The sequence below is a fragment of the Camelus ferus genome, chromosome 16, assembly GCF_009834535.1.
Source record: "Camelus ferus isolate YT-003-E chromosome 16, BCGSAC_Cfer_1.0, whole genome shotgun sequence".
NCBI classification, from domain to species: Eukaryota; Metazoa; Chordata; class Mammalia; order Artiodactyla; family Camelidae; genus Camelus; species Camelus ferus.
Genome location: NC_045711.1, coordinates 18636320 through 18663894, shown reverse-complemented (window position 1 = coordinate 18663894; position 27575 = coordinate 18636320). Strand labels below are relative to the sequence as shown.

Below are 27575 nucleotides of genomic sequence, written 5' to 3'. Positions count from 1 at the left end.
CGCCGCGCCCGCTCCTGGCTCCTGGCGCCCGCCCGCCCGCGCCTCAGGACCCGCGGGGCCGCGCGGCGCATCCTGCGGGCGGCGGCGGGGCGGCCGGGCGCAAGATGATGAAGTTTAGGTTCCGCCGGCAAGGCGCCGACCCGCAGCGCGAGAAACTCAAGCAAGAGCTCTTCGCCTTCCACAAGGTGCGGGCCGGGGCCGGGGGCCGAGCGCGGGGGGCGGGGGCCGGGCCGGAGCCACGTCGGGCCGGGCGGGCCGGGTGCTCCGCGGGCCGCCCGCTCTGCTCAGCCGGAGCCGCGCGCCTGCCTCCCTCCATCCCTGCCCTCGGTTCCCCTGCTTTCTGTCTCCGCGTCTCGGACTCCGCCGGCCTCTCCCCGCGGCCTCTCAGCCTCCGTGCGTCTCCGGGCGGCTCTCAACTCTGGCTGGGGCTCCCACTCGCTGTCCGTTTATGTCTTTCTCTCGGGCAGCCCAGAGCCCGGTTTGTTTTGCTTTCGCACCCTGGCGAGTGGGCAGGGTTGGGGAGTGGAGGCAGATGTTGGGGGGTGGGGCTGGGAAATCCCTTCCCGGTTCCTCTCCTCCCTTCCCCCACCGCCCTGGGCTCTTCCTTGCGCTCTGCCCTGCCCCGCTGGGGGCTCCAGGGAAGATGCCTGGCCGGGTACCCAACTGCTCTTAAAATCGTTGTGCCTCGGTTTCCCTTGCTGTGAAGTGAGGCCACTGTCCTCCCTGCTGTGGGCTCTGTCGCAGGGGCCAGCCGACGCACCGCTTCTCCAGGAGCCAAGCGGAGGTGGGGTGGAGGGCTGCTCCTGCCTTTCTCTCCCTGGGTAGGGCCAGAGGGGCCGCGGGAAAGGGGCTGCCTTCAGCCCCGCCTCCCCCTGCACTGCTGTGTGGCAGCTAGAGGCCCCAGCCTATCCTTTGCTAACTCCCCCCAGGGGTGTCACTTCTGGCCTCAATTTTACACCAAAGCCCCTTACCGCTCTTGAGGCTTAGAGTTGTCCTGCTCCCACACAGGTGAGAAAATTGAGGTTCAGCAAGGGCTGCCGACCTGCCCAGAGTCCAAGTGAGCTGGGCCACTTTGTCTTTGCGTCCCCTTGTTGGTGGGGTTTGCCTTTAGCCTGGGGGGACAGGGATTTGGGGTGGGGCTGCCGTGGTCCTGTGAGGAGACTTGTCCAGGAGGGAGCTCCGGGACGGCTGGACCTGGTGTGGCCGAGGCCCGGGACTCCCGGCTCTTGGGACAGGCAAGCTTTCCCAGGTGGTGGTAGGAGGTGCCAGGACCCTCAGAGTTGGTGGCCAGGGGGCCCAGAGGGAAGGCTGGTTCCCCAGGGCTGTGCTGGCCCTCTTCCTGTGTTGAGTGACCGTGAGGGTGAGCACCCTTGGGGTGAGAGAACTGTGATGGTAGGGGCAGGTGCTGTGCTAAGGTGTCACTTCCTCAGCGAGTGAGACAGGTGTGAGGTGGGGACCTGACACCAATGGAAGGGGGCCCGTTCCCCCTGGCTGGCCCCAGTTTGTCAGAAGCTGAGGTCTCCCTGTTCAGGAGGATGAGGCCCCATTCTGAGTGGGCAGCAGTGGTGGAAGGGGGTGGTCTTTGGCAAGGGTCTTGGTCACTAGAGGGAGCAGTTGATGACCACTGGATTCCCTCCTGGCCCGAGGTGGGGGTGGGGGTCAGGCGTAAACATGGACTTTGAACTCGGTCTTGGGTTCAAATCCCAGGTCTGCCCACAAGTTGCCAGGGGTGTGTCCCCTCTGTGTCAGTTTAACAAATACTGACTCAGGGGGCCGACGTACTAGTGGGGGTCAGTGAGAAGCGAAAGCAGAGGAGTGAAACGAGCAGCAGCTTGGATGCTGGTCAGCGCCTGGGGTAAGATAAAGCAGGTGAGGCTGTGGAGGGACGGCTCTGGTAGCCTGTGTGATTCAGGGGGCCCCTGAGCTGTTGTCCCTGAGCCAAGACCTGAGCGATGGGAAAGAGCCCACCATGGGGAGTGCTGGGTGAAACAGGTTCCAGATAGAGAAAAAGAAGGTGCAAAAGTCTTGAGGCTGGAGCATGCCCAGTAAATTGGAGAGCGGAGGGCCATCTAGTGAGCCAGGGCAATGGTGGAAGGAGGGGTGCAGAGGGGGCCAGATGGTGAAGACTTGGCTTTGACTTGGAGTGAGCTGGGAGCCCCAGGAGGGCCCTGAGCATAGGAGGGGGCTGCCAGACACCGTCAGGTCCAGCACGGGCATGGTGGTGCTGGTGCTCCCCTACCCCCACCCCAGCCAAGCAGGCGACTCTGTCCTGAGGTAGGTTCCCTGCCCCCAGTGCCCAGGTGGGAAGCCAGGCTTGGAGAGTGCTGAGACCTGTCCAAGGCCAAGCCAGATGCGCAGAGGACTCAGTCCCTGCCTGCATGGGCTGGGGCCCCAGGCCTGGAGACCAGAGTTTCTTATAAAATGTGTGTCTTGCTGAGGCTGCAGTCAGAGGGTACCGGCAGGCCATGTGTGGTGCCTAACTTGGTGCTGAGGATGGGGGCTGGGCGTCCGGGGAGGGCGTCCAGCCAGGCCTCAGGGATGAATAGGGGCTCCTTGGGTAGGTAGGGTGGGGTTGGGGCCGGTCTGCACTGGGACTGGCCCTGCCAGCAGAAGGGGACCTGGTGGGGGCCATTTCATCAACGCCCCCGGTGCACAAGCCTGCCTTCCCACCGTCCCCACCATGGATGGGGGTGGGAATCATGTCCCCCAGTTTCCAGGTGGGAACCCAGGCCTAGGAGGTGGGTGACACCTTCAGGGACTGGGCAGGAAGCGCCCTCTCTCCGGGCCCCAGTCTCCCTGACTCTGGGTCTAGGAGTGGGGGTCAAGAGCTTCTGCTTAGCTGACTTTGGGTGTTGGCCTCTGACCTCCATGTAGGGCCTGCGTTTGGGGGAGCGCCCTGGACTTCACCAGACTTTTTGTTTGCCTGGAGGAGTGGGGTGCAGAGCCCTGCCCCGTGGGGCAGCCTCAGTTCACTTCTGTGAACCCTGCTGAGCACCATTCTCCCTGTGTGTTGTCAGAGGCCCACGCACAGTGGGGTGGACACTAGTGTTGAGAGGGTCGGGGCCCTGGCCTGGGGCTCGGGCGGGACTCACTCATTGGCTCAGGCGTGTCCTGTTGAGGGCTCTGCGGCACGAGGCTGCCCCGGGCAGGCTTCAGGGTCGACGGGCCTCAGGCTGCGTGAACGCCCTCCCCTCTCCGCAGACTGTGGAGCATGGCTTCCCCAACCAGCCTAGCGCCCTGGCCTTTGACCCCGAGCTTCGCATCATGGCCATCGGCACCAGGTCTGGGGCCGTCAAGATGTATCCTTTGCTGGCCTGTCAGGAAGTCCTGCTGGTAGCTCCCTGTGCACTGGGCGCCTGGGCAGGCCGCCTGCAAGGCCGTGGAGGGTGCCTGACTCCCGTGGAGGCTGGCGCAGCTGCTGCCCTGAGATGCCGCCTCACAGGGACGACAAGGGGTCGGCCTACTGGGCCACAGCTGCCCCTCTCTGTGCTGTAGCCAGCCTGTTACCTAGGTGACCCTGCCGTCATCCCAGCAGCTGTGGCTGGGGAGGCTGGACTGGGAGCTGGCTGCACACCGTCCCCAGCCCAGGGTGGCACGTCGGTGGGGTCACCCACCCTGGGGACTGGGCACGCGGACGTGTGTGGGTGTGGAGACACGTGTGTCCCTCCAAGGACCCAGGGGCAGTGCCAGGCTCGGCGTGGTGAGCGCAGCACGGCCCCCACCTGGACGCTGGCACCGCACAATGGGCCTGTGAGCAGCACAAAGGGGCATTTTCCTGCGAGTGGGGGGCGGGGCGGGCCAGCAGCTGGACGCCTCCTTCCTGCTGTGGAGAACCGCAGCCCCGTCAGAGTGGTGAGACGCCAGGTGGGGGATCCCAGGTGCAGGGTCTGGCTGGCGGCTGTGTGGGGTGGGGTCAGCCCAACCCGGGGCTGGGGGCACCTGCCAGGCACTTTATGAGAATGGCTGGACCTCGGTGCTCCCTCCTCTCCTGTGGGCCTCTGAGGCATCCATGGGGCAAGGGACGGGACAGGGAGGGGACAGTGCCCTGGCTACCTGCCCCCAAGCCCCCACCTGCCCAGGGTTCCCACTTCCTGGCCTGTTGCTCCTGCCTCTCACGGTGCTGTCCTGTGCCATGCGTGCTGTGGTCCTGCAGCCCCTTCTGCCCATCACGGCGGGCAGTGTCTCTTCTGGCTGCCCCAGTCAGCTTTCCTGGTGGTGTGGTCTTTCGTGTGCACTGGCTGGCTTCTCGTGCTCACAAAGAACTGGCAGGCAGGCAGCCTCAGAGGAGGTCGAGGCCCTCCCCCTTTCCCCAGGCCACCCTAGCCCAAGGCCTGGTCTGGGAAACTGAGGCTGGCCCCTGGAGCCGCCCCTCCCCCTTGAGACTGGCCCTGTTTCCTTGGTGACCCTGGTTCCCGCCCAGAGCTCCTGCCCCCTCTTTTGTCCCCTCTTCTGTGTTCTCCTGGCTCCTGCAGGGAATCCCAACTCCAGCTCCAGGCAACGGCTCCTGCGTTGTCTCCGGGCAACGTCACTGACCCCTCCCTGGTCCTCCCTCCTGGGGCCCCTCGGCCTGCCTGTCTGCTGTGAAGCCTGTGGTTACTGAGACTCTGACACTGGCCCTGGGCACTTGAAGCAGGTCACCCAACCTCTCCAAGCCCCTGTGGCCTTGCCCCCAGCTGGCTTGGCCTGGGCCCTCCTCCATCCCGGGCTTCCCAGGCCTGGCTTGGCACCTCTGCCCATGTGATCCTGACCTGTGGCCCAACTCTGGTGCGCACAGACGCACATGAGGCCGACGGAGAGCCGTGAGCCCGGCCTGGGCCAAGCATGCTGTGAGTGTTTTTGTTCTCACCTGCCCTGTGTTGGCCCTGCGTCGGTCCTACAAGGTGGGAGTTAAAAGCTGGTTTTACAGATGAGGGAGGAAGTGAGAGTCGAGTGGCAGCACTGACTTGCAGGACTGAGTGGAGCCACGCGAGAGTGCCTTGAGGGTGCAGGAGGGGTCCCCGGACCTCGGAGTGCTCCAGGATAGGCAGGCCTGTTGGATACAGCCCATTGGAAGGGCCCTGGCGAAGGAGGGGGTTTGGGTATCTCCTGAGCTTGGTTTCCCAGCCTTGACCCCTCACCCTCAGCTACGGTGCCCCCGGCGTGGAGTTCACAGGCCTGCACCGAGACACAGCCACTGTCACCCAGATGCACTTCCTGCCTGGCCAGGTGAGCCTCAAACCCACTGTGGGCTCCTGTGGCCCCCACACCCCGCCGTCCTGTGCCCCAGGCCAGCCCAGTCTTGGTCTCGCTCACCTGCCAGGGCCGCCTCCTAACCCTGCTGGACGACAGTAGCCTCCACCTTTGGGAGATCATCCACCATAATGGCTGCGCCCACCTGGAGGAAGCCCTCAGCTTCCAGCCGCCCAGTCGTCTGGGCTTCGACGGTGCCAGGTACTGGAGGACTTGGCCAGTGACATCTACCGGACATGGGGGGAGCCCATAGGGTGCAGTGGGGACAGGAAGCTGCCTCAGAGGCTGGGGTTCAGGATGGCGGCACATTGAGCTGGGCCTGGGTCCCAGAGAGAATGCTCCGTGGGGTTTCTGTCTGAATCTGAGGTGAGCAGGCAGGGCCTGTGCTCTGGGACCACCAGGGCATCAGGGGACGGGGGACAGGAGAGTGTATGTTGGGCCCTAGAACCCTCACACCTGCTGTGTGGTGTGGCCCCTGCGGCGATGGGGTGTCCGGGGCAGGACCTGACGGCGCCGGTGCAGGTCTTCTAGCCCCTCGAGCTGGAGCAGGACGGCTCAGGGGCCACAGGGTGGGCTCGGACCCCAGGGGAGACGGTAAGGGGCCTCTTGGTCCCCGGCCCGCCGGCCCGTGTTGAAATGGCCGGAGTGGGTCAGTCCTCCAGGCTGCAGGATACCTGCTGGGCTTGACGAGAGGCTCGTCCCACTTGTGCTGGGGCTGGTGACTCTCCCACGCCCTGCCCTAACCCAGGTAGATTCCTGGGGTCTCCCAGCCTCTGCAGGGGAGCGAGCCAGAGCCCGCCTGCAAAGTCAGGGTGACGTCCGTGGGCTGGGGGTGGGGGTTCCTGGGTGGGGCTCAGGAGGGCCGTGTGTCCTGGGGCTCCTGGGCCTGACTCAGGCGGGCCTGGTTCCTACCTTACCCTCTAGGTGGGTTGGGGGTGCTCCGGGTTTCTTTCCAAGACCAGGGGACCTGTTTTTCTACCTCTCCCGGCAGACATCCTGCCGAGTGACTGAGCGAGCTAATCACGATGCCCTAGCCGCCACCATCCACTTCTCTGGGGCGCCAGCCCACTGCAGAGTCAGGCTAGCCAGCGCGGGGGCTGCCATGGGGCAGTAGCGGCCCAGCCCCCTCCACGCCCTCCTCAGGAGATGGATGGGCTCACACCCTCACCTGTTTCCTCTGGGCCCCCACAGCAGCCTGCCCAGCCTTGCCCGCATCACAGTGGTCCTGCTGGTGGCTGCTGGTGACATGGCCGCCCTGGGCACTGAGGGCGGAAGTGTCTACTTCCTGGACGTTCCCACGCTGATGCTGCTCGAGGGGCAGACCCTTGGCCCAGATGAGGTTCTGCGAAGGTGAGAGGCCGTCTGGCTTCCCCACCCCCTCTGCAGGGTGAGCCGCCACCTGCTCACTGCTCCCCCCACCCCCGCAGCGTGCCTGACGACTACCGGTGTGGGAAGGCACTGGGCCCCGTGGAGTCGCTTCAGGGACACCTACAGGACCCCACCAAGATCCTCATCGGCTACAGCCGGGGCCTGCTGGTCATCTGGAACCGAGCCGCGCAGTGTGCAGACCGCGTCTTCCTGGGGAACCAGGTGCGTGGCTGAGGCCGGCGGCCACACTGGGGCCTCTGCTCACGCTGCCTCGCTCACACCCATTCACTCCACCCTGCAGCAGCTGGAGAGTGTGTGCTGGGAGCGCAGCGGCCGCACACTGGTCAGCTCGCACAGCGATGGCAGCTATGCCATCTGGTCTGCAGACGCAGGTGGCTCCCCGACGGCGCAGCCCACCGTGGCCACCACGCCCTATGGTGAGTTGGGGGAGGCCTGCGCAGGGTTGACGGTGACCCTGGGCTCAGCTGCTCGGGCTCCTGGTCTTGGTGGGGGTTTCTGGAGGGACTTGGAAGCAGTGCTCAGCCAAAGCTGCGGAGGTGAGGGGGGCAGTTGGGCATAGGCTTTCCCTTCAGGGGTGGGTGGGAGCTATGGAGGCAGGAGGGGAACTGGAGAAGCAGTGAGAAATGAGGGCCTGGGGCCCTCCCGGCGAGTGTGAGCCTGACACTGTCCTACCCCTCCAGGCCCCTTCCCCTGCAAAGCCATCAACAAGATTTTGTGGCGAAACTGTGCGTCCGGGTAGGTGGGGCGTGGTGGCTGCGCCTGCTGGGAGGCCAGGCTCGTGGGGTGGCTGGTGTTTGGTCCCGCCAGGTGGTTCATGTGGCTCCTCTACCCCCGAGCAGTGACCACTTCATCATCTTCAGCGGTGGCATGCCCCGCGCCAGCTACGGCGACCGCCACTGCGTGAGTGTGCTCCGGTCCGAGACCCTGGTGACGCTGGACTTCACCTCCCGCATCATTGACTTTTTCACGGTGCACAGCACACGGCCTGAGGACGGTGTGTGCCCTGCCTCCCCCCCCTCCCCCCCTCCCCCCTCCCCCAGCAGCGTCCTGTGGCCCCACTCACCTGCCCCATCCCGCAGAGTTCGACGAGCCCCAGGCCCTGGCCGTGCTGCTCGAAGAGGAGCTGGTGGTGCTGGACCTGCAGACGCCAGGCTGGCCGGCTGTGCCTGCTCCGTACCTGGCCCCCCTGCACTCTTCCGCCATCACCTGCTCGGCCCATGTTGCCAATGTCCCTGCCAAGCTGTGGGCGCGCATCGTGAGTGCTGGCGAGCAGCAGAGCCCCCAGCCTGCCTCCAGTGCCTCGGTGTGTGTCCCGGACATCTTCCTGGCCAGGGTCTTGGGGAGGGCGGGTGTTCCTGGTGGAGGCAGGAGTGTGGCAGGGGTTCGTGGGGGAACTCAGAGGCACTCGCCTGGGGCGAGAAGGGGAAGACATTTGTTCTGACCCTCTGCTTAAATCTCCGCCTCCGTCTCCCAGAGCTGGCCTATCACCGGGGGCCGGAACCTGGCTCAGGAGCCATCGCAACGAGGGCTGCTGCTGACCGGGTAGGCTATGCAGAGTTGTGCCTATGCCTGTGCGCGTGCCTGTGGGGAGCAGAGCCTGGTGCAGCCCACGTGGGTGCAGGAGGGCCTGTCCTGGGCCTGGTGGGTGCTGACCTGCCCACCGACTCGGCCCGGCCCGTGGTGGGATATCACCCCTCCCTCAGGGTGCACCGGGGTGAAGCCTCCCTGGACCCTGGGTTAAGGTCCAGCCCTTCTCTTGGCCTGAAATGGGGCTCCACCCATTCAGCCTGCCTTGGGACCGGAAAATCTGGGCTGGCCCATGCCGAGCTGCCCTGGGCAGGTGCTGGAGAGCCCAGCCTGGGCCTGGCGGGCGCTGACGTGCCCAGTGACTCAGGCCCCAGTTTCCTGCCCTGCCCCTGCCGTCTGCCTGCGCTGGGACCCTCAGGCCTCTGACTCTGGCATCCCCTCCTCTGCTTGAGAATTCCTGAGCCTGACTTTCAGAGCCTCTGGAGGTGTCCCAACCAGCCCCACAGCCTCCCTCATCTTCTCCCGCCCTGGCTCTGGGCTCTCACCACCACCCAGGGGCTCTGACCTGGGCTCCACAGCTGGTCCTGAGGCTGCGCCCCTCACCCCCTGCTTCCGGCCACCTGGCTCCTGCTACTTCTGCCGAGCTGACCCGTCTGTGCCCCAGCTGACTCCTGGTCGCCCCTCTAGGGCCCCGCGGGGGAGGAGCCCGTGTCCTCTGTCCCTTGTTGCCCCTCCTCCATCTCCTGCTCGTCACGCTGGTGATTATTCTCGCACCTTTCCCCCCGTTTGCAGGGAGGGGCCCAGGTGCTGTGGCCTGGCACACAGTAGGTGCTCAATGTGTTTGTCCCATACAGTAGGTGCCTCTTGTCTGCTGTGTGCGGTGGGAGTCCAGTCAGTGTCGGGCATGGGTGCTCGTCCCCAGTGAACAGTCACTGGAAGAGTGGGTGCAGGGGCACAGGGACCTGGGGTGCGCCTGATGTGGTCCTCCCTGCAGCCACGAGGACGGCACCGTGAGGTTCTGGGACGCCTCAGGCGTGGCCCTGCGGCCGCTGTACAAGCTGAGCACGGCCGGCCTCTTCCAGACGGACTGCGAGCACGCCGACAGCCTGGCCCAGGCTGCTGAGGACGACTGGCCACCCTTCCGCAAGGTGGGCCCCTGCCCGGCCCCTGGGGTCTGGCGCCGGCCCTGCCCCGTGTCACCGCTCCTTCTCACCCCCCAGGTGGGCTGCTTCGACCCCTACAGCGATGACCCCCGGCTTGGCGTGCAGAAGGTGGCGCTCTGCAAGTACACAGCCCAGATGGTGGTGGCCGGCACTGCAGGCCAGGTGGGGCCAAGGTGTCCCCCGGGTCGGGGTCTCGGAGGGCTTTCTGGAGGAGGGGGCCTGCACTGGAGTTTCTGGTAGAATGGTGGAGGGACCAGCATGGCAGAAGCCCAGAGGTGGGAATGGGGCTCCAGGTGGGGTGGTGGGGTCCCCAGGGTGGGCAGGATGGGGAGCACAGTTGTGGTCACCGCCCTGTTGCTCAGTGTCCTGTATACAGTAGGCATTCAGTGAGTGCTGATTCAGTGGATGAATGAGACAGTCCTGGGGCCACCCTGGCAGTGGCTTTGCAGGTGCAGGTGAGGTGTGGGGGGCCCATCTTCCACACTGAGCGCTCCCCCGTCCTGGATCTGGGCTCAGGTGCTGGTGCTGGAGTTAAGTGATGTGCCGTCGGAGCAGGCAGTCAGCGTGGCCAGCGTGGACCTCCTCCAGGACCGCGAGGGCTTCACGTGGAAGGGCCACGAGCGGCTGAGCCCGCGCACGGGGCCGCGGCCCTGGCCAGCTGGCTTCCAGCCCCGCGTGCTGCTGCAGTGCTTGCCACCGGCTGCTGTCACCGCTGTCACGCTCCACACTGAGTGGGGCCTTGTGGCCTTCGGGACCAGTCACGGCTTTGGCCTCTTTGACTATCAGCGCAGGAGCCCTGTGCTGGCTAGGTGCGTGCTGCGGGCAGGCCAGGGAAGCGGGAGCCTGTGCCTCCGCCTGGCCCAGCCTTCTCAGGGCCACAGGTGTCTCCCCACACCTGGCTGGGCCCCAGTTTCCCCTGATGAGGCTTGGTGTGGTGTGGTGACGGTGGGGGGGTTACTTCAAAGCCCCTCTCGCCTCTGGCAGCTGGATCCGCACGTGGAGTTGAGCCCCCTAGCTGCTGGGTTTGCGGGAGGTCAGGAGCTGGGGCCTTTCCTTAACGCCTGGCCCCCTGCACCTGCTGCCCCCAGGTGCACCCTGCACCCCAACGACTCCCTGGCCATGGAGGGGCCGCTGTCCCGGGTGAAGTCGCTCAAGAAGTCGCTGCGCCAGTCCTTCCGACGCATCCGCAAGAGCCGCGTCTCGGGCAAGAAGCGCGCTGCCAACGCCGGCAGCAAGGTGGGCTGGGCGGCGGGGGGGATGCTCGGCGCTAGGCTGGGTGGGGTGGTGGGGACAGGAAGGCCGTGCTCCAGAGCCTCACACCCACCCCAGTTGCAGGAGGCCAACGCGCAGCTGGCGGAGCAGGCCGGGCCTCACGACGTGGAGGTGACGCCTGTGCAGCGCCGCATCGAGCCCCGCTCGGCCGACGACTCCCTGTCCGGCGTCGTGCGCTGCCTCTACTTCGCCGACACTTTCCTTAGAGACGGTGAGTCTAGGGAGGGGCGGAGCCGCGCCTTCTGGGAGGTTGGAGAGCCTTGCCGTGTGCCTACTGTGTGCTGGCCCATCCTGGCAACAGGTGCCCCGGCCTGGGACAGCCCCTGTAACAGCCTGAGGGTGAGGGGTTGGTGAGTGAGTCGGGCTGGCCTCAGGCCTGAGTGGAGAAGGGAGCCTGGGATCTGCGGAGAGCCTGCGCGCTGCCCCAGGGCCAAGGCAGGTGTGTGTTGGGAGACTGCCCAGGCCGCAAGGCTGGGGCGGAGGGCAGGTATTCAGAGGCAGGGGTGCTTTCCACTGCACTGCAGAGCCAGGTGGCTTTAACCCCAAGTGGTTAGAGCCCCAGGAGGGTCCCACACAGAGAACGATGCAGTCGGGTTTATGGACCAAGTCCCTGACTGGTTTGAGCTGCAACGGGGCATTTCAGCCACGTACACAGCACAGACCATGCCGGCCGGCTGCTGCTGCTGCTGCACCCCACTGTCTTGTGGGGCGCTCTGAACGAAAACCCGGATGTGAGTAGTTCAGTGTTTAGCAGATGTGATCTGTAGCCTGCATGGTTCCCCTGGAGTGGATGCCGACCCCAGGGTTTCTTGTCACACTCGGCCCAGGGGCAGCTCCAAATGCCTTTTCAGAGCTAGGGGTTTGGCGTCCTGGTCATCTGCACGAGGCAGCTCATTGGTGCGTCTTTCAGTCACCATCTGGGAGGGGAGCCCCCACTTCTGGTGTCATTTATTGGCCGGGGGCCTGTTTGTCCGGCAGACCTTCCCTCTGGTCTGAATGTGGCAGCCCTGGGGTCTGTACCTGGTTCCACAGTCCCCATAAGAAGTTATCAGGGCCCAAGTCCCAGTGGACTGGGCTTCAGAGAACGTGGCTTTGAGTTGCCCACTAACTTTCCCTGGGGTTTGTCCCCACCCCGTGAGCAGTGAGCACCCCATCCATCTACACCCCTGTTTTTAGCTGATTTTCCACTAAAAGATCCTCCTTTTTCCTAAGAGTGGCCCAGCTCACAGGGGAAGCAGGCCGGACAGCATGCATCTCAGCCCAGGCACAGGACTTGGCACCTGGGTGCCACGTGGAGAAGGGATGGGGGCATCGCAGGGGCCAGCAGAGGACCTGCAGGGTGGGGGCCCAATTCCGAGTCTGCTGGCAGGGCTAGTGGCAGGATGGGGGTGTGTTGGGGCTCTGCGCTGTGGCCACATTGCCGGGATGCTGGAGGGCGTATGGGAAAGCCGGGTCCAGTTTAAGTGCCGGTTGACTTCCTGTGCAGATGCCCTGAAGGGCACTGCTGCCCTTGCAGGAGGACTGGCCAAGGTCACCAGGGCTGTGGGCAGGAGAGAACTGGCCCTGGGTCCTGGGCATCAGGAGGGTGGGGAGGCAACTGCAGACGCCCGCCTCACTGGCCCATCACCCCGCAGCGGCCCACCACGGACCCACCATGTGGGCAGGCACCAATTCGGGCTCTGTGTTTGCCTACGCGCTGGAGGTGCCCGCGGCCACGGCAGGCAGTGAGAAACGGCCGGAGCGTGCGGTGGAGGCCGTGCTGGGCAAGGAGGTGCAGCTGATGCACCGCGCCCCTGTGGTGGCCATCGCTGTGCTGGACGGACGTGGCCGCCCGCTGCCGGAGCCCTACGAGGCCTCGCGGGACCTGGCGCAGGCCCCTGACATGCAGGGTGGCCACGCCGTGCTCATCGCATCTGAGGAGCAGTTCAAGGTGAGCCGCCAGGAGTCCCCGCCAGGCCCCCGCCTCCCAGACACCACAGGGCCCTCAGAACACCCACCTTGCCTGCACCCCTGCTGCTGAGACCCCCCAGGGACCCAAGTGCCCCGCAGGCCCCCTCGGGGAACACTCCCCGGCTGTCTGGCGGGAGCTCGTGACCAGCTCTGTCACACATGGAGGGGCTGGGAGGTTCCCCGGTGTGGAGCCTGGGTCAGGTCAGGACGGCAGCTCAGGGCGGGCAGCGTGCAGACAGAGGACGTGGTGTGGCCAGGGTGCGGGTCTGAGCGGCAGCCTGGGCTAGGGGTGGGGGCGCTGCTCACCAGCCACCACCTGCCTTCAGGTGTTCACACTGCCCAAGGTGAGCGCCAAGACCAAGTTCAAGCTGACGGCCCATGAGGGCTGTCGTGTGCGCAAGGTGGCTCTGGCCACCTTTGCCAGCGTGGCCTGCGAGGACTACGCCGAGACCTGCCTGGCCTGCCTCACCAACCTGGGCGACGTGCACGTCTTCTCAGTGCCCGGCCTGCGGCCCCAGGTGCACTACGCCTGCATTCGTAAGGAGGACATCAGCGGCATCGCCTCCTGCGTCTTCACGCGGCACGGCCAGGGTGAGGGGGCGGCCTGGGGGGGCAGGGGAGGGGGGCCGGGGGGGCCAGGGCGGCCTCCGGGCGGGGACCTGTGCGGGGCCAGGAGGATTGCCAGGGAGGCAGCGGAAGGGCCCTCCAGGGCTCCTTCCTCACTGCACTCTGCTCCTCCTCCCCTGAGCAGGCTTTTACCTGATTTCCCCGTCGGAGTTTGAACGCTTTTCCCTGAGTGCGCGGAACATCACAGAGCCGCTCTGCTCTCTGGATATTAGTTGGCCCCGTGATGCCCCCCGTGCCAGGTGTGTGGAGGGGTAGCCCCTGGCCCCAGAGGTCTGTGCCCAGATCTGCAAGGAGCCAGGACAGCCCTCTTTGGGCCGAGGGTTCGGTAACAGGAGGGCAGGGTTCTTGCCCTTGAGCCATGAGCTGCCTGCCCATGGCCCCTAGCACGGCCCCGTCTCTGCAGCTGCAGGCTCCGAGAGTCGCCCAAGCTGAGCCAGGCTAATGGGACCCCGGGTATCGTCCTGGCCCCACAGAGCTGTGATGGAAGCCCCGATCCTGTCCTCAGCACGGGAGCTGGTGAGGAGGGCTGGGCATGAGAGTGGAGCAGCCCAGATCTCAGGCAGGCCTCTGTGGGAGGCGGCAGGCCAGCTAAGGCTGGAAGCCTGGGGAGGGGTGTGCCACACAGGAGGCGAGGGGGGCTGTCGATGCCGCTTTCCACCACTGGCTAGATGTGGGACTGGGTGCCCAGGTCCCCAGGTGTGGGGGGATGTCCCTGAGGCCCTGATCACTTCCCCCCTGCAGACACCCCGGAGCCGCCCGAGGCCACACTCTCACCCATGTCCATTGACTCGGCCACCAGTGCCGAGACCACATTGGACACAACGGGGGACGTCACGGTGGAGGACGTGAAGGATTTCCTGGGGTGAGGTGGCTGGATGGGGCCATGGGAGGGGCTGCCTCGGCTCCCCGGCCTCTCGCCACCCTTGTGTCACGCGGGGCACGGAGGACTAAGGAGGGGCCAGGCAGACCCCAGACCTCTGATCACCACCCCTTCCGCCAGCTCGTCAGAGGACTCTGAGAGGAACCTGCGGAACCTGTCGGAGGACGAATCTCCCGCCTGTGCCATCCTGATCAAATGAGGTGCTGTAGGTGCAGGCCCAGGTCTCCCCCCTCCTCTCTGCTCAGCCCCCCAGGACTGTCCTGGCAGGGCTGGGGGAACCCACAAATGTGGTTTTCATGGTTGGGTGTTAGAAAACCAGGGCCAGCCAGTCAGCCTCCAGCTGTCACGGCTGGTGTTTGGAACAAGACCAGGCCACACCCCTTAGAGGCTGGTTTGGCAAGCCCATTTTGCAGGTGACATCACCTCAGCACAGGGGTTCGGGCACTGCCTGGGGCTGACTGGCCCCCCACTCCAGTCTCGTGCCGCCCCCACCCAGATCTGGGGCCGGTGGGCTTGCCCACCCTGCCTGTTAACCAGTAGCCTCTCCCAGCACCAGCAGACACTGCGGCCCCCGCCTGCCCTCAGGGCCGGATGCGGTCAGGCTCACTCAGCAAGACCATCTAAGGCTGGCACTCTGGGGAGGCTGAGTGGCACTGTGTGGCCAGGTCGCCTGCCCCTTTGCATCTCCTCGGCCTTACACTAACTCCTCTTCACCTCCTTTACCAGGAAGGCCAGAGCCACCAGGCCACTGCCTGCTCTGCTCTGAGCTGGGATCCAGGACTCCTGGCTCCAGCCTGGCCCTTCACCTGCTAACCTGGCCTCCAGCGGGACCTGCCTGCCCTGGTGCAGCGCCTCGGGTGGATTCAGACCAGCCTTCCTACAGGCGGTGGCTACTCGGGGGGCGGGGGGGGGGGGCGGCCGCCAGCTGGGGCCGAAAGCCCAGGCCACCTCCCACTCCACGTGCCATCGGTCCGTCCTCTCCACTTGCAAAGAGTATTTTTCTAACGCCTGTGCCAGGCAAAACAGTCATTTCTAAAACTATTTTGGTACTTGTTCCTGGGCCAGCCCCCCCAGCTTGTGCGTGTGCGTGTGCGTGTGCGTGTGTGTGAGAGTGAGAGCTCCACTGGGCACCCAGGAGCGGGGCCTGGTCGAGTGTGTGCAGGATGGGGGTGAGGGGGTGGGGCAGGATGGGTTTCCCTGTAGATTATACCCTGGGTTTTTTTTTTCCTATCGTTTTGTTAAAATTAGCGGTTTTAATATTAAAAATACTGATTTTTAATATTGAAAATAAAAGCATTTAATATCTCTTTAAAGGGCAACTTCATCTGCTTTATCCCTGGTTGGGGTGCAGGCAGAGCATCATCTGTGAGCTCACACTGCAGGGGTCCACTGGTCAGGGTCGCCTCTGCTGGCTGGGGTGGCAGACAGGCCCTTCCTCTCCCTCCAGAGGGCAGGGTGTGGGTTGGAGACGCCGCCCTAGGCCGGGGCCTGGCGGAAGGCGCCCCAGGCGTGGAAGCAGCGGGTGAAGGCATGCTGCTCGTTGCCCTTGCGCACTAGGCGCAGGCGGCGGGGACGCTCATGCTCCTTGGAGCGCATATGCTGGATGTACACCTGGTGGCAGCAGGCAGGAGGGGGTAAGCTGGGCCCTGGCCCCGCCCCCGCCCTCCACCCAGGCCCCGCCCCTGCTCTGCCCCGCCCCCTCACCTGGCAGGCCTTCAGACTCAACTTGATCTCCACCTGGCTTGTCTGGGTCCCCACCCACATGTAGACCTGTGAGGACAGCAGGGAAGGTGGTCTCGTGGGGGACTCGGCCACATCCCCGCCTTCTGGCCTCAACGCCCATCGAAACAGGCGAGCTCCGCTAACGGGCGGGGTCAGCGGGGTCCCACCTCCCGGCCGTTGTCCAAGAGCATGATGTCGTCGTCCGCCAGGTCATCTTGACAAAAGTCAGAGCACTTCTCAGTCACTGCGAAGTAGCCCTTCTCGTTGGAGCAGCTGGGGGTCAAGAGTAAGAGGCTGAGGGTCACAGCAGCAGGGCCAGGACAGGGCCGGGGACAGGGCGGGGGCGCGCCAGCCTCACCGGAAGAGCCGTGTGTGCTTCATGTACTCCGCGTCCTCGTCGTAGGGCTTCTGGGCCCCGATGCCCACCCAGAAGAAGTTCTCAGGCTCCTCGCCCTCGTTGATGACCTGGGGAAAGGTCTGTCAGCCCAGAGCCTGCCGCCCTCACCGCGGTCCGTCCGGCCATCCACCCGCCCTGCTCACCTGTTTGCTGTAGGAGGCCTCAAACATGCTGTTCAGAATGTCCTCCGCCAGCTTCGCCTCGTCGGGGTCCGACGCCCGGCCCACCCACGCATACACGATGCCCTGGTTGTCCTCGCTCTCAAAGGGGACCTGTGTGTTTGCAGGGGCTCAGGTCAGGCCCGGCCTGCAGGCCCACCATGACCCACGGGCCTGGCCACACCCAGACCTCACCTTGAGGATGAAGCAGAACTCAGAGTTGAGGAGGCTGGAGTCGGTGTTGATCTGAATGCACCTGGGGAGGCGGAGGGGCGATGTCAGCACGCGGCCAGGCCGCCCACGGCCCCCGGGCCCGCCCCGCCCCCGCCGTCTCCGCAGCCAGGCACCGGGTGCAGAGGGCGCTGCCGTTGGTGCGGATCTGGTACAGGCTCGGCTGCAGGGCGCCCTGGGCCACCTTCCTCTTTCCTCTGTGGATAATGAACTTCCTCTTGAAATGGGACAGGAACTTGGGGTTCTCCTGCTGCTGTGTCATGCGCACCACCTGGGGGTGTGGAAGTGTCAGGGGCAGCTCCCCGCATCCCCACCCAGGCCCTGGCTGTGGGGGCGTGGCCTGAGCGCAGGGGGTGTGGCCGGCACACCTCCAGCTTCCCCGGGAACAGGCTCTCGAACTTCTTCTGCAGGCTGAAGGTGAAGGTGAGCCAGCCCATGTTGGAGGCCTCGCGGCCCTGCCAGAAGTACACGATGCACTGGAAGTCCTCCTCCGGCTGCTTCTCCTCGGACTCGGCCGCTGCCTCCTCGCCTTCCTTGCCCTCTGCCCCAGCCTTCTCCTGCTCCTCTTTCTTCTCCTCCTCCTCGTACTCCACAGGGACCCAGTACCTGTGGGGTCACAGGGCAAGAGCAGGGCTGAGACCTCAGCAGCAGTGGGGGAGGGGAGGGGAAGGGAGGGGAGCGAAAGGGGTACCTGCAGAGAAAGACGTAGCAGTCCTGCGTGTAAAAGTGGCCGAACTCCTCCTCGGGCAACCGCGCGAACTTCTTGCCCTCGAGCACAAAGCCCTCCATGCCGTCCAGGTCCTCGTTCCACTCCTCCATCAGCTGCTCGGCCTGCGTGCGACCCCGTCCATCAGGGCAGAGCTAGCACAGCCCCTCCCACGGCAGGTCCACCAGCCGCCCCCGCCCCGCGGCTGCGCCCACCTCGGCCAGCGGCATGGGCGGCTGCCGCGGCAGGAAGAGCGCAGTGAGGTCGGCCTTCATCTGATCTTTCTTCTCAGCATCGCGCTTCACCTTCCCCGAGAGCCCCGTGCCCTGCAGCACGGCCTCGGCGTTGCGCGTGTAGTCCACGGTCAACACGTCGTCCCAGTTCTTGAACTTGGCCTTGAACACCTGAGAAAGCATAGCCAGAGTGGGGGTTGCAGGAGGCAGGGGAGGCCCAGGGAAGCGGGGGCGGGGCCTGGGAATGGGGGAGTGGGAGGGGCGGGGGCCTTGGAGTGGGAGGGGCCGTCACCCAGGGGGCAGGGCCTGGGCGGCAGTTTGGAACAGGTGCAGGGCGGTCACCCCCACACTGACAAGGCGCCTGCAGGAGACCTCCGGGGGCAGTCTGTGCAGCCTGGGCCACACCGCACACCTGTGCCTCCGTGCCCTCCAGGCTGCGGCTGACGGTGGCATGGCGTGGCCGGTGCAGCATCCCGCACAGCTCCTGGCCCAGCTTGAGGGCAGCAGCCCGCACCAGGCGCGGGGACTTGCGGCCCAGCCAGATGAACACGTCAGACCAACAGTCCAGGATGTACACGCAGCGTGTGTCCAGAAGGCTCTGCAGCTGCGGGGCCCCAGGGACTAGAAGTCAAGGCCAGGGCCATCAAGGAGGGACCCCAGCCCCCAGGCCCTCCTCCCTGTGCATCTCACCAGCCGCATCCCAGGCATCAGCTCCACCTTGGGCCGTATCTTATGTTCCACTGAGAGCTTGTAGTTGATCTGTGGCAGCTCCAGGTAGCCCAGGCCCAGACCCACCTAGCAGGAGGAAGAGGTGGACTTAACCAAAGCAGTCAGCCAGGGAAAACGAGCCCCGCCCACAACAGCCCAATTCAGTCTGCCCCCAGGGTGTGCTGTCTAATGCCTGCTCCTCTCCAAACCCGTGTCCTCCCGCCACCCCAAGGTCCTTTTCAGAAGATCCTAGCAGTGGAACGGCTTTCAAAAGATGCCTTCCCTGCCTGCCTCCTCCAGGTCCTCACTGATTCTCTCCCGTCCCCTTCCTGCCCACAATGCCCCATATTCCTTTTACCAAGAGAATGAAGGCCAAGTACCCTGGCCAGCACCCAGGCGCTTCTCGGCGCCCTCTCCAGCCCCGCCTTCACTAGTTCCCAGGGCCCCACTCAGAGTCAGCCTCAGACTTCTGCATAGGCCGGTCCCCGCCCAGAAGGTGGCACCCTCTCCCCACCGAGGTCCAGATGGAGTCCGGAGCCCAGAGCCCCATCCTGACGCTGGTGAGGTCAGGCCAGCCCTGCACCCCAGCTCACCTTATACAGCTTGGGCTGGGGTGGCCAGAAATCATCAGGCACGTGCTTCTTGATCTCGGAGGGTGCCCCCCCAAGGGCCTCCCAGAACTCTGGAGGCTCCTGGCCTTGTACCAGTTGTGAGATCTCTGCCTTCCCTTTTCGCTCATTCTTGTTAATTTTCTCTGCAAAGAGCCTGAGGGCGGGCGCAAAGCCTCAGTGAAGCCCACACCCCTTCTTAGGTGACAAGTTTCCTTTACGCAGAACACCCCACAGTGTCTGGGCAGGATGCAGTCATCTCACCTGGCCTTGGTAGTGCTGTTCAGTGTGGCCTGGGCCCCCTGCCACACAAAGATGTCCAGCCCTCGGTCCAGCAGGAAAACAAACCTGGACAGGAGGGGTGGGAGGGGCTGTGATGGGCTGGGCAATGATCACCCCCAGGCCTGACCCCACCCCAAATCCCTCATTCTGGGGTTCTAGCCCCCTTGCTGGGCCTCAGGAACCCTCCTGCCAAGCTCTGCGGCTCCTGCCCCCCCACTGGTGGGGAGGAGGCTCAGGGTCACGCACTCCGCCGTGCGCCATGGGGCTCACCTCGGGTCCAGGGAGGCTCCCTTGAGGGGCACGGGCTCCAACTTGATGTTCTTTCTGCCGTACACGCGGTACATCCTGCGGGGACACCAAGGGGCAGGCTTACCCCCACCTCTCCTCCCATCTCTCCCAGCTGTGTCCATGTCGGTGCCCCAGCCACACCCCCTCACCTGGTGACATAGTGCGTGTCCTCCACAGTGTAGAAGCCACTGGCTGTCCCGCCCTCGATGTAGGAGATGTCGCTGTCAAACACCTGTGAGTGCGCCAGGGCGTGCTCCTTCACTGAGCTGCACCACCCCCTCGCCAAGTACCACCTGTCAGGGGGCGGGGCTCTGCACAGGTGGGTCCACGGTGGTGGTAAACATAAGGTCTGTGTCTACAGACGTTAAGCCCACGTAGGGCGCTAGATGTATGCAGCCGTGAACGTCTGCCAGTGTGCAGGACGCAGCACGTTTACAACGCACGTATCGGGGGACAGAGCGAGTTGGCTTACGAGAAAGGACAGATGAATGTGCCTGAAGTCTCGTATGTATAGGTGTCTACGTGGAACCCTTGGTGGGCAGGCCAGCGTCGTGCACTAGCCCAGTTCACTGGACTCCAGCCCCAGTCCTGGGCCCGCGTCCTCAGTGTCCAGTTGCTGGGACACCCCCTGATTGCTATTGGTCCCAGCTCCCCGTGTCTCCTGGCCACACCCCCACTGACCTGGCTTCCAGATCCCAGCTCCCAAAATAGTCTGTATCCTAGTCTGGCTGACCCCAGCCCCACCCAGGGTCCCAACCTGTGGCCTCATCTCACTCCCTGCCACCTGAGCTCACACGCTGACACATCCCCACTAGCCCCGCCCCTCCAGCCCCGCCCCATTCCTCCTTAGCTCCGCCCATGGCCTCCAGGCCCCACCCATCTCAGGTCCGGCCCCTTGCCCAGGTCTGGACACCTGCAGGAACTCCTCGCTCTCGTCGCCCATCTCCTCCCGCACTGTGCGGCACTCTGCACCCAGGTAGTTGCGCAAGTTGACAGCGTGGATGGCAGAGCAAGCCTTCTTATCGAGCGTGGCCTCCCCACCGATCCAGTAGTAGATCTCCCAGTTCAGAGAACCGCTGTCGTCCAGAAAGGTCTGGAGACCAGAGCACAGCGGAGTCAGCCCTTGCCGGGCCGCCTCCCCTGCACAGCCCTCACCTCCTACCCGCTTCCAAGGACACAACCATGAGTAGGGGATTCTGAGCCGCCCAAGAGAGGGTCCCCGGGGCCGCACAGCCCCCACCAGGCGTCCTGGCCTCACCTTGAGCACAATGTAGCAGTCGGCCTCGTAGAACTTGCCGTGGAGGGCTTCCTCCACCAGCACGGGCACGAAGTTCTCGATCTGCCAGATTGTCAGGCCGGGCAGCTGGCCCACGTCCTCCGTGAAGAACTCCGAGTAGTCCAGGCGCGGCTTCTCCAGGCCCTGGTCCCAGCGCCGCACCTTGCTCCCGGGTGCTCGGGCGTCGCCGCCTTCCTGGGGTCACAGGCACAACGCTGGCTTAACCGCGAAGCCTCTCAGGCTGGTCTGCCGCCCAGGGCCCCTGGCCCTCAAGGCCAGGGGCACACTGTGGCGCAGAGCCCGGGCTGCCTGCCCTGCCCCGGCCCGACTCACCTCCTGCTTTTTGTTCTTCTCCTGGGCCACGTCTGACATGCCCTTCAGCACCTGCTTGGCCTGGTCATCCTGGGCCGAGTCCTTGCGCCTCCGGAGCCGCGTCTTGCGAGCCAGGGCATCCTTGGGCCCACTCCCTGCTGCAGGGGAGGGGCGAGCAGCTGAGCCCTGGCTGAGCCAGCCCTGTGGGTCTCCCACCAACCAGGCCCACCCCCAGTCACCCGCCCCATCCAGAAAGCACGTCCCCCCAGTTTACAGATGGGGGGTCGAGGCCCAGAGAGGGGCCCCCCGCTCCCAGGCCAGACCCTCCCATGCTCACCAGCCGCTGCCGCCGCCACCGTGGCCGGAGAGGCCCCCGCCAGCCGCAGCTGGTTCTGCAGCGAGAAGTCGATGTTGTACCACTCGGCGGCGCGGTCGGCGGGCTTGGGAGGCATGACGAGGCTGGGGTTCTCCCGCACGTCCAGGACCTGCCTCGTGGGGCGAGCAGAGCTGGCACTGAGTGTGAGTCCTACCGCCTGGCCGCACCAAAGCCCGTTTCCACCCGGGCCTAGGGGCCGGGCTCTCACTCAGCCCCGCGGCTGCCCTCGGAACCTCGGGTTTTCCCGTCTGTGAAGTGTGACCTCGAAGGCTGGTTGTGGGGCTTAAGTGGTGCTATCGAGTGTCATGTGGACACAGGTTGTGGTTCGTCCCTCCCCACCCTGGCACCGCCAGTCCTCCGGGAGCCCCAGCTGCTCCCCCACCGAGCCCCTTGCTCGGCACCCCCACACCCGCATCCCCGTGCTGGCCGCCTGCCCGACCTCGATCTCCGTCAGGAAGTGGATGGCCTCCGGGAGGGTCACCAGACGGTTCCTGTTCAGGACGAGCTTCCTCAGCTTCGTGCACCTGTGAGGACACAGCCGGGCCTCAGGGAGGCGCCAGACGGGGGCCTCAAGACTTCCAGGCTGGGGTTGGGGAGACAGGTAGCGCCAGAGGGGCTGAGCAAGCCAGTTAGTTAGGAAACTAGCTGGTTCTAAGGCACTGGGGAGGCAGGAGAGGTGCAGGCAGGGGGAGCCAGAGGCCACTTGCAGCTAAGTGACCATGAGTCTCCTCGTGGATTCCACAGGGCCTTTCAAAGTGGCCGTCTGAGATTTAAAGGCGTTGGATGTGAACAAGAGAACATCAAAAAACATACTGTCCTCAAATTAGCTTGGAAATTGCCAGGGGTGCTCTGTTCTCAGTGTCGGGGGACGACCCGAGGGGATGGGAGCGGTGGAGCCCTGCCGGCCTCGTCCCTGTCGGTATCCCCTCAAAGGGTGCTCTGGGGAACCCACGCCGGGACCCACTGGCACAGGCCCGCGGTCTTCATCCACAAAGCTAGCTTAACCCCTCCCGACTGTACAGTCTGGCACCCAAGGCCTCGGGGTGGCGGAGGGCCAGGCTAGCATCCTGGGTCCCCCGTGTGGTGTGCCTGTCCCAGCCTCGCCCCGCACCTGCAGAGGCTTTCAGGGATCAGCTCCAGGTTGTTGTTGGCAGCCATGAACTCCTCTAGGCTGGACAGCTTGCCGATGCCAGAGGGCAGCCCGTCGAAGTCCAGCTTGTTGGAGTTCAGGTATAGCCTCTTCAGCTTGGTCAGCTTGCAGAGTGCCGACTGGAGGGGCACAGGCAGGAGCGGGGTCAGGGGTCGGGGGCGGGCAGCCCTGCGGCCTCCCTGCCCACCAGGGACGGGACATGCCGACTGACGCACGGGCAGCGAGGCGAGCCGGTTGCGGGCCAAGTTCAGGGTCTCCACGTGCACCCACTGGCCGGCGCCCAGGGGCAGCTCCTCGAGCTGGTTGCTGCTGAGGTTCACACGACGCAGGCTGGGGAGGGTGTACAGGCACTCGGGCACCCGCGTCAGGCCGTTGCAGGACAGGTCCACGTCTGGATGCAGGGTGGGGGCATCAGCTGGCTCCCTGTGGCAGGCTCCAGGGCAGCCAGGCCTGCATGAACCCCAACTCCCCTACCCCCAGGCTTTGTGGCCTTAGGTGAATGACTCAGCCTCCCTGAGCCAGCTGTCACGTAATGACGGGGGTCAGGACACAATCACACCTTCCTGCCCCGGAGGTGCCCAGGGAAGCAGGGTCAGCCCTCCCTCCACAAGGAAGCAAAGGGCCTGCCGACCTGCGAGGTTGCTCAGGCCCTCCAAGCTGGTGGGCAGGTTGCCCAGGGTGCGCTGGGTGTTCCTCAGGTGCAGGGTCTGCAGGGCCATCAGGGCCGGGAGCTGCCTGCAGGAGACATGGCGGTCAGGCCAGGGGCAGGCAGAGAGCTGGGACTGAGGGGGCCTGCGGGCTGGGGACAGGGCGGCCGTGGGTCAGGCAGACAGGCACGAGGGTGAGGGGTTGACACTGAGGAAGGCTGGGGCCCCAGGGCCGGCCATGCAGAGCGGGCGGGCGGCGCCCACCGGAGCTGGGCGTGCAGCAGCGGGTTCCCGTTGAGCACAAGCGTCTGCAGGTGCACCAGGCGGCGCATCTGCGGGGGGAGGCTCTCCAGACGGTTCTCGCTGAGGTCCAGGTACAGCAGGTCGGTGAGGTTGATGAAGAGCTGATTGGGGATGGCGTCAATGCTGCAGGTGGAAGGGAGGGACCTCCGGGTCAAGGCCGCACCCCCAGGACCGCCCCTCCCCCCAGACCACCCCACCCCGCCCCCCACCTGTTGTGGCTGAGGTTCAGCACCAGCATGTTCTTGGCGTTCTCCAGCTCCCGTGGGCACTCGGTCAGCTGGTTGTAGCTCAAGTCCTGGGTAGAGGGGCGAGGCGGGTCAAGGCTGTTGGGGCTGGCCCCACCCTGCCAGGCCTCTGCCAGGCTGGGGGATCAGGATAGGGGCTGAGAGGGAAGTGGGTGAGGGGGTTTCAGGGCTAAAGGGAGACAGTGGGACTCTGGGAAGAAGGAAGCCTCAGCTAGGGATCTGACTCCACAAGTGACCTCGGGCGAGGCACTGCCCACCCAAAGTCTCAAGTTTCCCTCACTGGAAAATAGGATGACAGGGCCCCGGGGACCAGCGTAGCAGGTGGGGACTGGATAGTGGGGCCGGCACAAGGGCCAGGTGGTGGGTAACTACTGACCAGGACCGAGAGATCATCCAGCTTGAATATGTCATCAGGGACTCCTGAATTCTTCAGCTTGTTGGCCCGAGCCACGACGGCCTGGGGATAGACGAGAGTCCGTGATTCCTGGCTTCCACCCCAGGAAAAGCAGAAACCCGGGTGGGACACCTCCGCTCTGGAGCCCACCAGAGGCCAGGCCTGAGGGGTCTCCCACCCTGGCCTTTGCTCACAGTCCCTTCACCTGGCAAACTCCTATTCACAACCCAAAGCCCAACTCAAGTGTGCCCCAGAGCCCAGCAAAGGGGCTCCAGGGAAGCTCTTCTGATGGAGTAGTCCCTCTCTCTTCCAAATCCGAAGGGTGAGATAGAGGTGACTCTGGGTCAGAGTTTCAAACAGAAGAAAAATCAGAGTGTGAACCTGAGAACAAAGCTGTTTTCTCTGCCCTCAGGGAGGCTTCAGAAGTGCAGGAAGTTTATGCAGGACGGCTGAGGGGGAAGGGACAGGCCAGGGAACAGTGCCATGACCCCGAGTGACAACAGAAGTAACAGGGGCCACCACTGCTGCTCCCTCAGCACCAGCGTTGGTGGTGCCACTTTACCGTGTCACCGTGGTCAGCGTTGGACCGTCTCACAAAGCAGAAGGGGTCATACAGCCAGGAAGTGGCAGAGCTCAGATCTGAACCTGGACAGCTTGAGTCCAGAGGCTGTGCCCTTAACATCTCAGGGCTCAGCCCTGGATGGCAATGACTCCCACTGAGGCCTGAAGGGACTGGGGGGGCCTGATGTTCGGGGACGTCAGAGCTCCATGGAGAACACAGGGGTGAGTGGACTACCCTGATTACCTCCCCTCCCAGCCAAACCACACCCTACCCCAGCTTTGCCACTGCCTGGCTGTGTGACCGCAGGCAGGCGACCTGCCTCCGTGGCCAAGTGTCCTCATCTGTGAACTCGGTGAAGACCAGGATTACATGAAAAAATCACAGAACAGACAGAACAGCGTCTAGCTGGCATCAGCTGTTAGTATGACTGTCATTGAAGATGGATGGAATTTGGACTTTTTAACCTTTTTCCCCCGTGGGTTACTTAATCCAGGGCATTACTGCGTTCTCGCCCCTTTAGGAGCAGACCGCTGAGCCTGACGTGGGGGGGACCGAGGGGCCGGCCGAGCCTGGAGTCTGGTCCTACCCCCACACCATGCCCTGAGTTCCATGGCCTCAGGCGGCACTCACCCGCAGCGATGGCAGGCTGGACAGCTCCCCGTGAAGTGTGGTCAGGCTGTTGTGGCTCACAGACAAGTGCTCCTGGGTGGGGACAGGGGAGCAGAAGCTCAGTGCAGCTGGGGTGGATGTATCGACGGGGCCCCCACCTGCCACCACAACCGTGCCCCATCCAGGGGGCCCTCGGCCGCACAGGCCCCGTCCACTGCTGCAGGTTCCCTCCTTGCACACGTCCTGGCATAGGGTGCTCATTCGCTCTCCACCAGCTCTGCCTGTGGCAGCCAGCATCCTCTTCTGTGTCTCTGCCTTTTGCGCAAGCTCTGCCCACCCAGCCAGCCCCACCCACAGGGACCCTCCCCGTTTGCCCAGAACTTCTTACCAGCTTCTGCAGGGCGGCCAACTCCTCTGGCAGGTAGCAGAGGCCAGTGCGGTTTAGCTTCAGCCATCGCAGACTGGTCATGGCCTTGACATTCTCAGGGAAGTAGCCACCCTTGGGGGGGACATCATGGTAAGGCTGGTCTGGTAAGGGGCACTCCTGCTCTACCACCCTCTGTGGCTCCCACTGCCCATGGGAGCCTTTGGGAAGCAAGAGAACCACCTCTCACCAGCTGTGTGACCCCGGACAAGTCACTTTGCCACTCTGTGCCTCAATTTCCTCACTTCTAGAATGGAGCTAGTAAAAGCCCCCGACGACAAAAGTGTTGTGACGACCAACTCGTGATCAGGGCGGCTGCTGAACCTCAGTCCTGTCTCTCTGGTTGGATTCTCAGCCCCAGGGCACACCCACACACCCAGCTGTGCGGTTGGCTCAGCTCAAATACCTTTGCCTGGCATCCAGGCCCTGCCTTGGTGGTCTCAGTTAGGGGCAGCCCTCAGCCTCTGTCCAGGCCCAACCGTGCCCCCACTCTGCCATCAGCACAGCTGTTAAGAGGCCAGGTCCACTCCCCCGTGTGAGGCCCAGCTCCTCAAGCCCCGCACAGGCCCGGCCTTGTCTGTTAGCCGACTCACTGACTCCTTCTCCACTCTCAAGTACCTGCCCAGCACCCCTACAGCTTGTGTCAGGGAGTCTGGGGCGAATGCGCCTTCAGCGCCCTTGGCTGCTATCCCCTTCCCTCGATGGCCACATTCCCGCTGGTGACTCATGCCCTCCCAGCCTGGAGAGGACACACAGGGACCCCAGGCGGGGAGTTCAGATGGGAGCAGAGCAAAGCAGTGTAGCTGCCCGGGCACAGGGTCAAGTCTGCTTGCGTGGGTAGTCAGGAACACCTGCCTGTCTCCTCGGCCCTGGCCCGACTCCTGACCCCAGCCAAAGCCTGGGCTGCTGGACCCTGCAGACCCAGACTGACGCTACACTGACCTCAGCTAGATTCTGCTCACTCTCCCACCCTGTAGCCCAGGATGACCCTCCCGGAACCAGGTCAACTATCATCTCCACTCCTGCCCAGCCTCCTGTTGTCACCAGCACTGCCCACCTCATTCCTGCTTCTCTAGAACCGTGTGGTGTCCACCCCCACCGCCGGATGCAACGCTGGGCTCGGTTTCTTTGTGGCCCTGGTCCATCAGTCCTGCAGCTGCTCAGACAGCTACCACCCGGGGCCTCTCACACCGGCCCGACACACTCTCCCCAGCAACATGCCTCCCAGACGGCTAATTCTAAGTCCCTTCACCGGATGAGAAAACGAGGCGGGGAGAGGGGAAGTGACTTGCCCAAGACCACACAGGATGGGGGTGGCGGGGCGGGGGCAGGGCAGTGACGGCAGGGCGGCCGTGAGTCAGGGCCTGGCTTGGGCGTGCGACCTCACAGGGGCGGGGACGGGGAGCTGGGAAGGAGGGAGCAGAAACTCGCCGGCTCGGGCCACCCGCCGACCGGGCGGTGCCAGGAGCCAGCGCTGGGCCCTGTGGGGGGGCTCCCCGCGCACACCGGCGCGGCTAGGACCCAGCGCGCGCCGGCCCCGCCCGACCTAGGTCCTAGCCGCGGACGCCGGGCGGAGGCCTCGGGGGTCGGATCGGGGCGGGGCCGCGCCCGCGAGAGCCCGTCCGCGGTCCCGGACGCGCAGGAAGCGGAGGGCCCGCCGGGGGAGGCCCAGCCGCCTCCCCGAGGCTCACCTTGAAGTCGTTGCCGCTGAGGTCCACGCCGCGCACGAACGGCAGCACCCCGGTGGCCTCCATGGCGGCGCTCGGCTGCCGGGAGCGGGGAGAGGGCGGCCGGCGAGGCGGGGCGCGAAGGGCGGGGACCGCGGAGTCGGCGGGGCGGGGAGAGCGCGGCCCCGCCCCTCGGCCCCCGGCTCGGGACGCGCCCCGGCGGATGAGCGCACCGCCTTC

At 64.9% G+C, this 27575-nt stretch overlaps 2 protein-coding genes across 6 annotated transcripts; one reads left to right on the top strand and one right to left on the bottom strand.

The window, feature by feature from the left end:
• Window positions 1-15350, top strand: LLGL1 (LLGL scribble cell polarity complex component 1). Of its 5 annotated transcripts, none has more exons than XM_032498978.1 (23): window positions 1-185; window positions 3202-3299; window positions 5124-5205; window positions 5300-5430; window positions 6424-6579; window positions 6657-6819; window positions 6899-7034; window positions 7299-7353; window positions 7458-7612; window positions 7698-7921; window positions 8093-8160; window positions 9140-9293; window positions 9366-9470; window positions 9825-10117; window positions 10397-10544; window positions 10638-10791; window positions 12215-12510; window positions 12857-13121; window positions 13282-13396; window positions 13567-13673; window positions 13899-14019; window positions 14158-14237; window positions 14764-15350. In XM_032498978.1, exons 1-22 carry the CDS (start codon window positions 105-107, stop codon window positions 14234-14236), a joined length of 3186 nt encoding a protein of 1061 aa, XP_032354869.1. In that variant the 5' UTR covers window positions 1-104; the 3' UTR covers window position 14237; window positions 14764-15350. The 5 variants fall into 5 exon arrangements, with proteins under 5 accessions (XP_032354869.1, XP_032354868.1, XP_032354867.1 ...); XM_032498977.1 differs by having other exon boundaries at window positions 6421-6579; XM_032498976.1 differs by having other exon boundaries at window positions 2-185; window positions 13561-13673.
• On the bottom strand, window positions 15319-27491 carry FLII (FLII actin remodeling protein). Its single transcript, XM_032498974.1, has 30 exons — window positions 27360-27491; window positions 25633-25743; window positions 25266-25337; window positions 24056-24136; window positions 23644-23729; window positions 23396-23557; window positions 23116-23219; window positions 22700-22875; window positions 22446-22603; window positions 21774-21858; window positions 21296-21443; window positions 20980-21116; window positions 20629-20841; window positions 20284-20463; window positions 19520-19602; window positions 19353-19427; window positions 19065-19148; window positions 18786-18957; window positions 18175-18279; window positions 17897-18088; window positions 17467-17655; window positions 17237-17376; window positions 16914-17151; window positions 16662-16816; window positions 16510-16570; window positions 16300-16428; window positions 16118-16224; window positions 15927-16032; window positions 15742-15807; window positions 15319-15648 (listed from the first exon to the last, which is right to left on the bottom strand). The coding sequence occupies exons 1-30, from the start codon at window positions 27420-27422 to the stop codon at window positions 15514-15516; spliced, it is 3813 nt and encodes a 1270-aa protein (XP_032354865.1). The 5' UTR covers window positions 27423-27491; the 3' UTR covers window positions 15319-15513.
• Window positions 27492-27575: the final 84 nt, after the last annotated feature.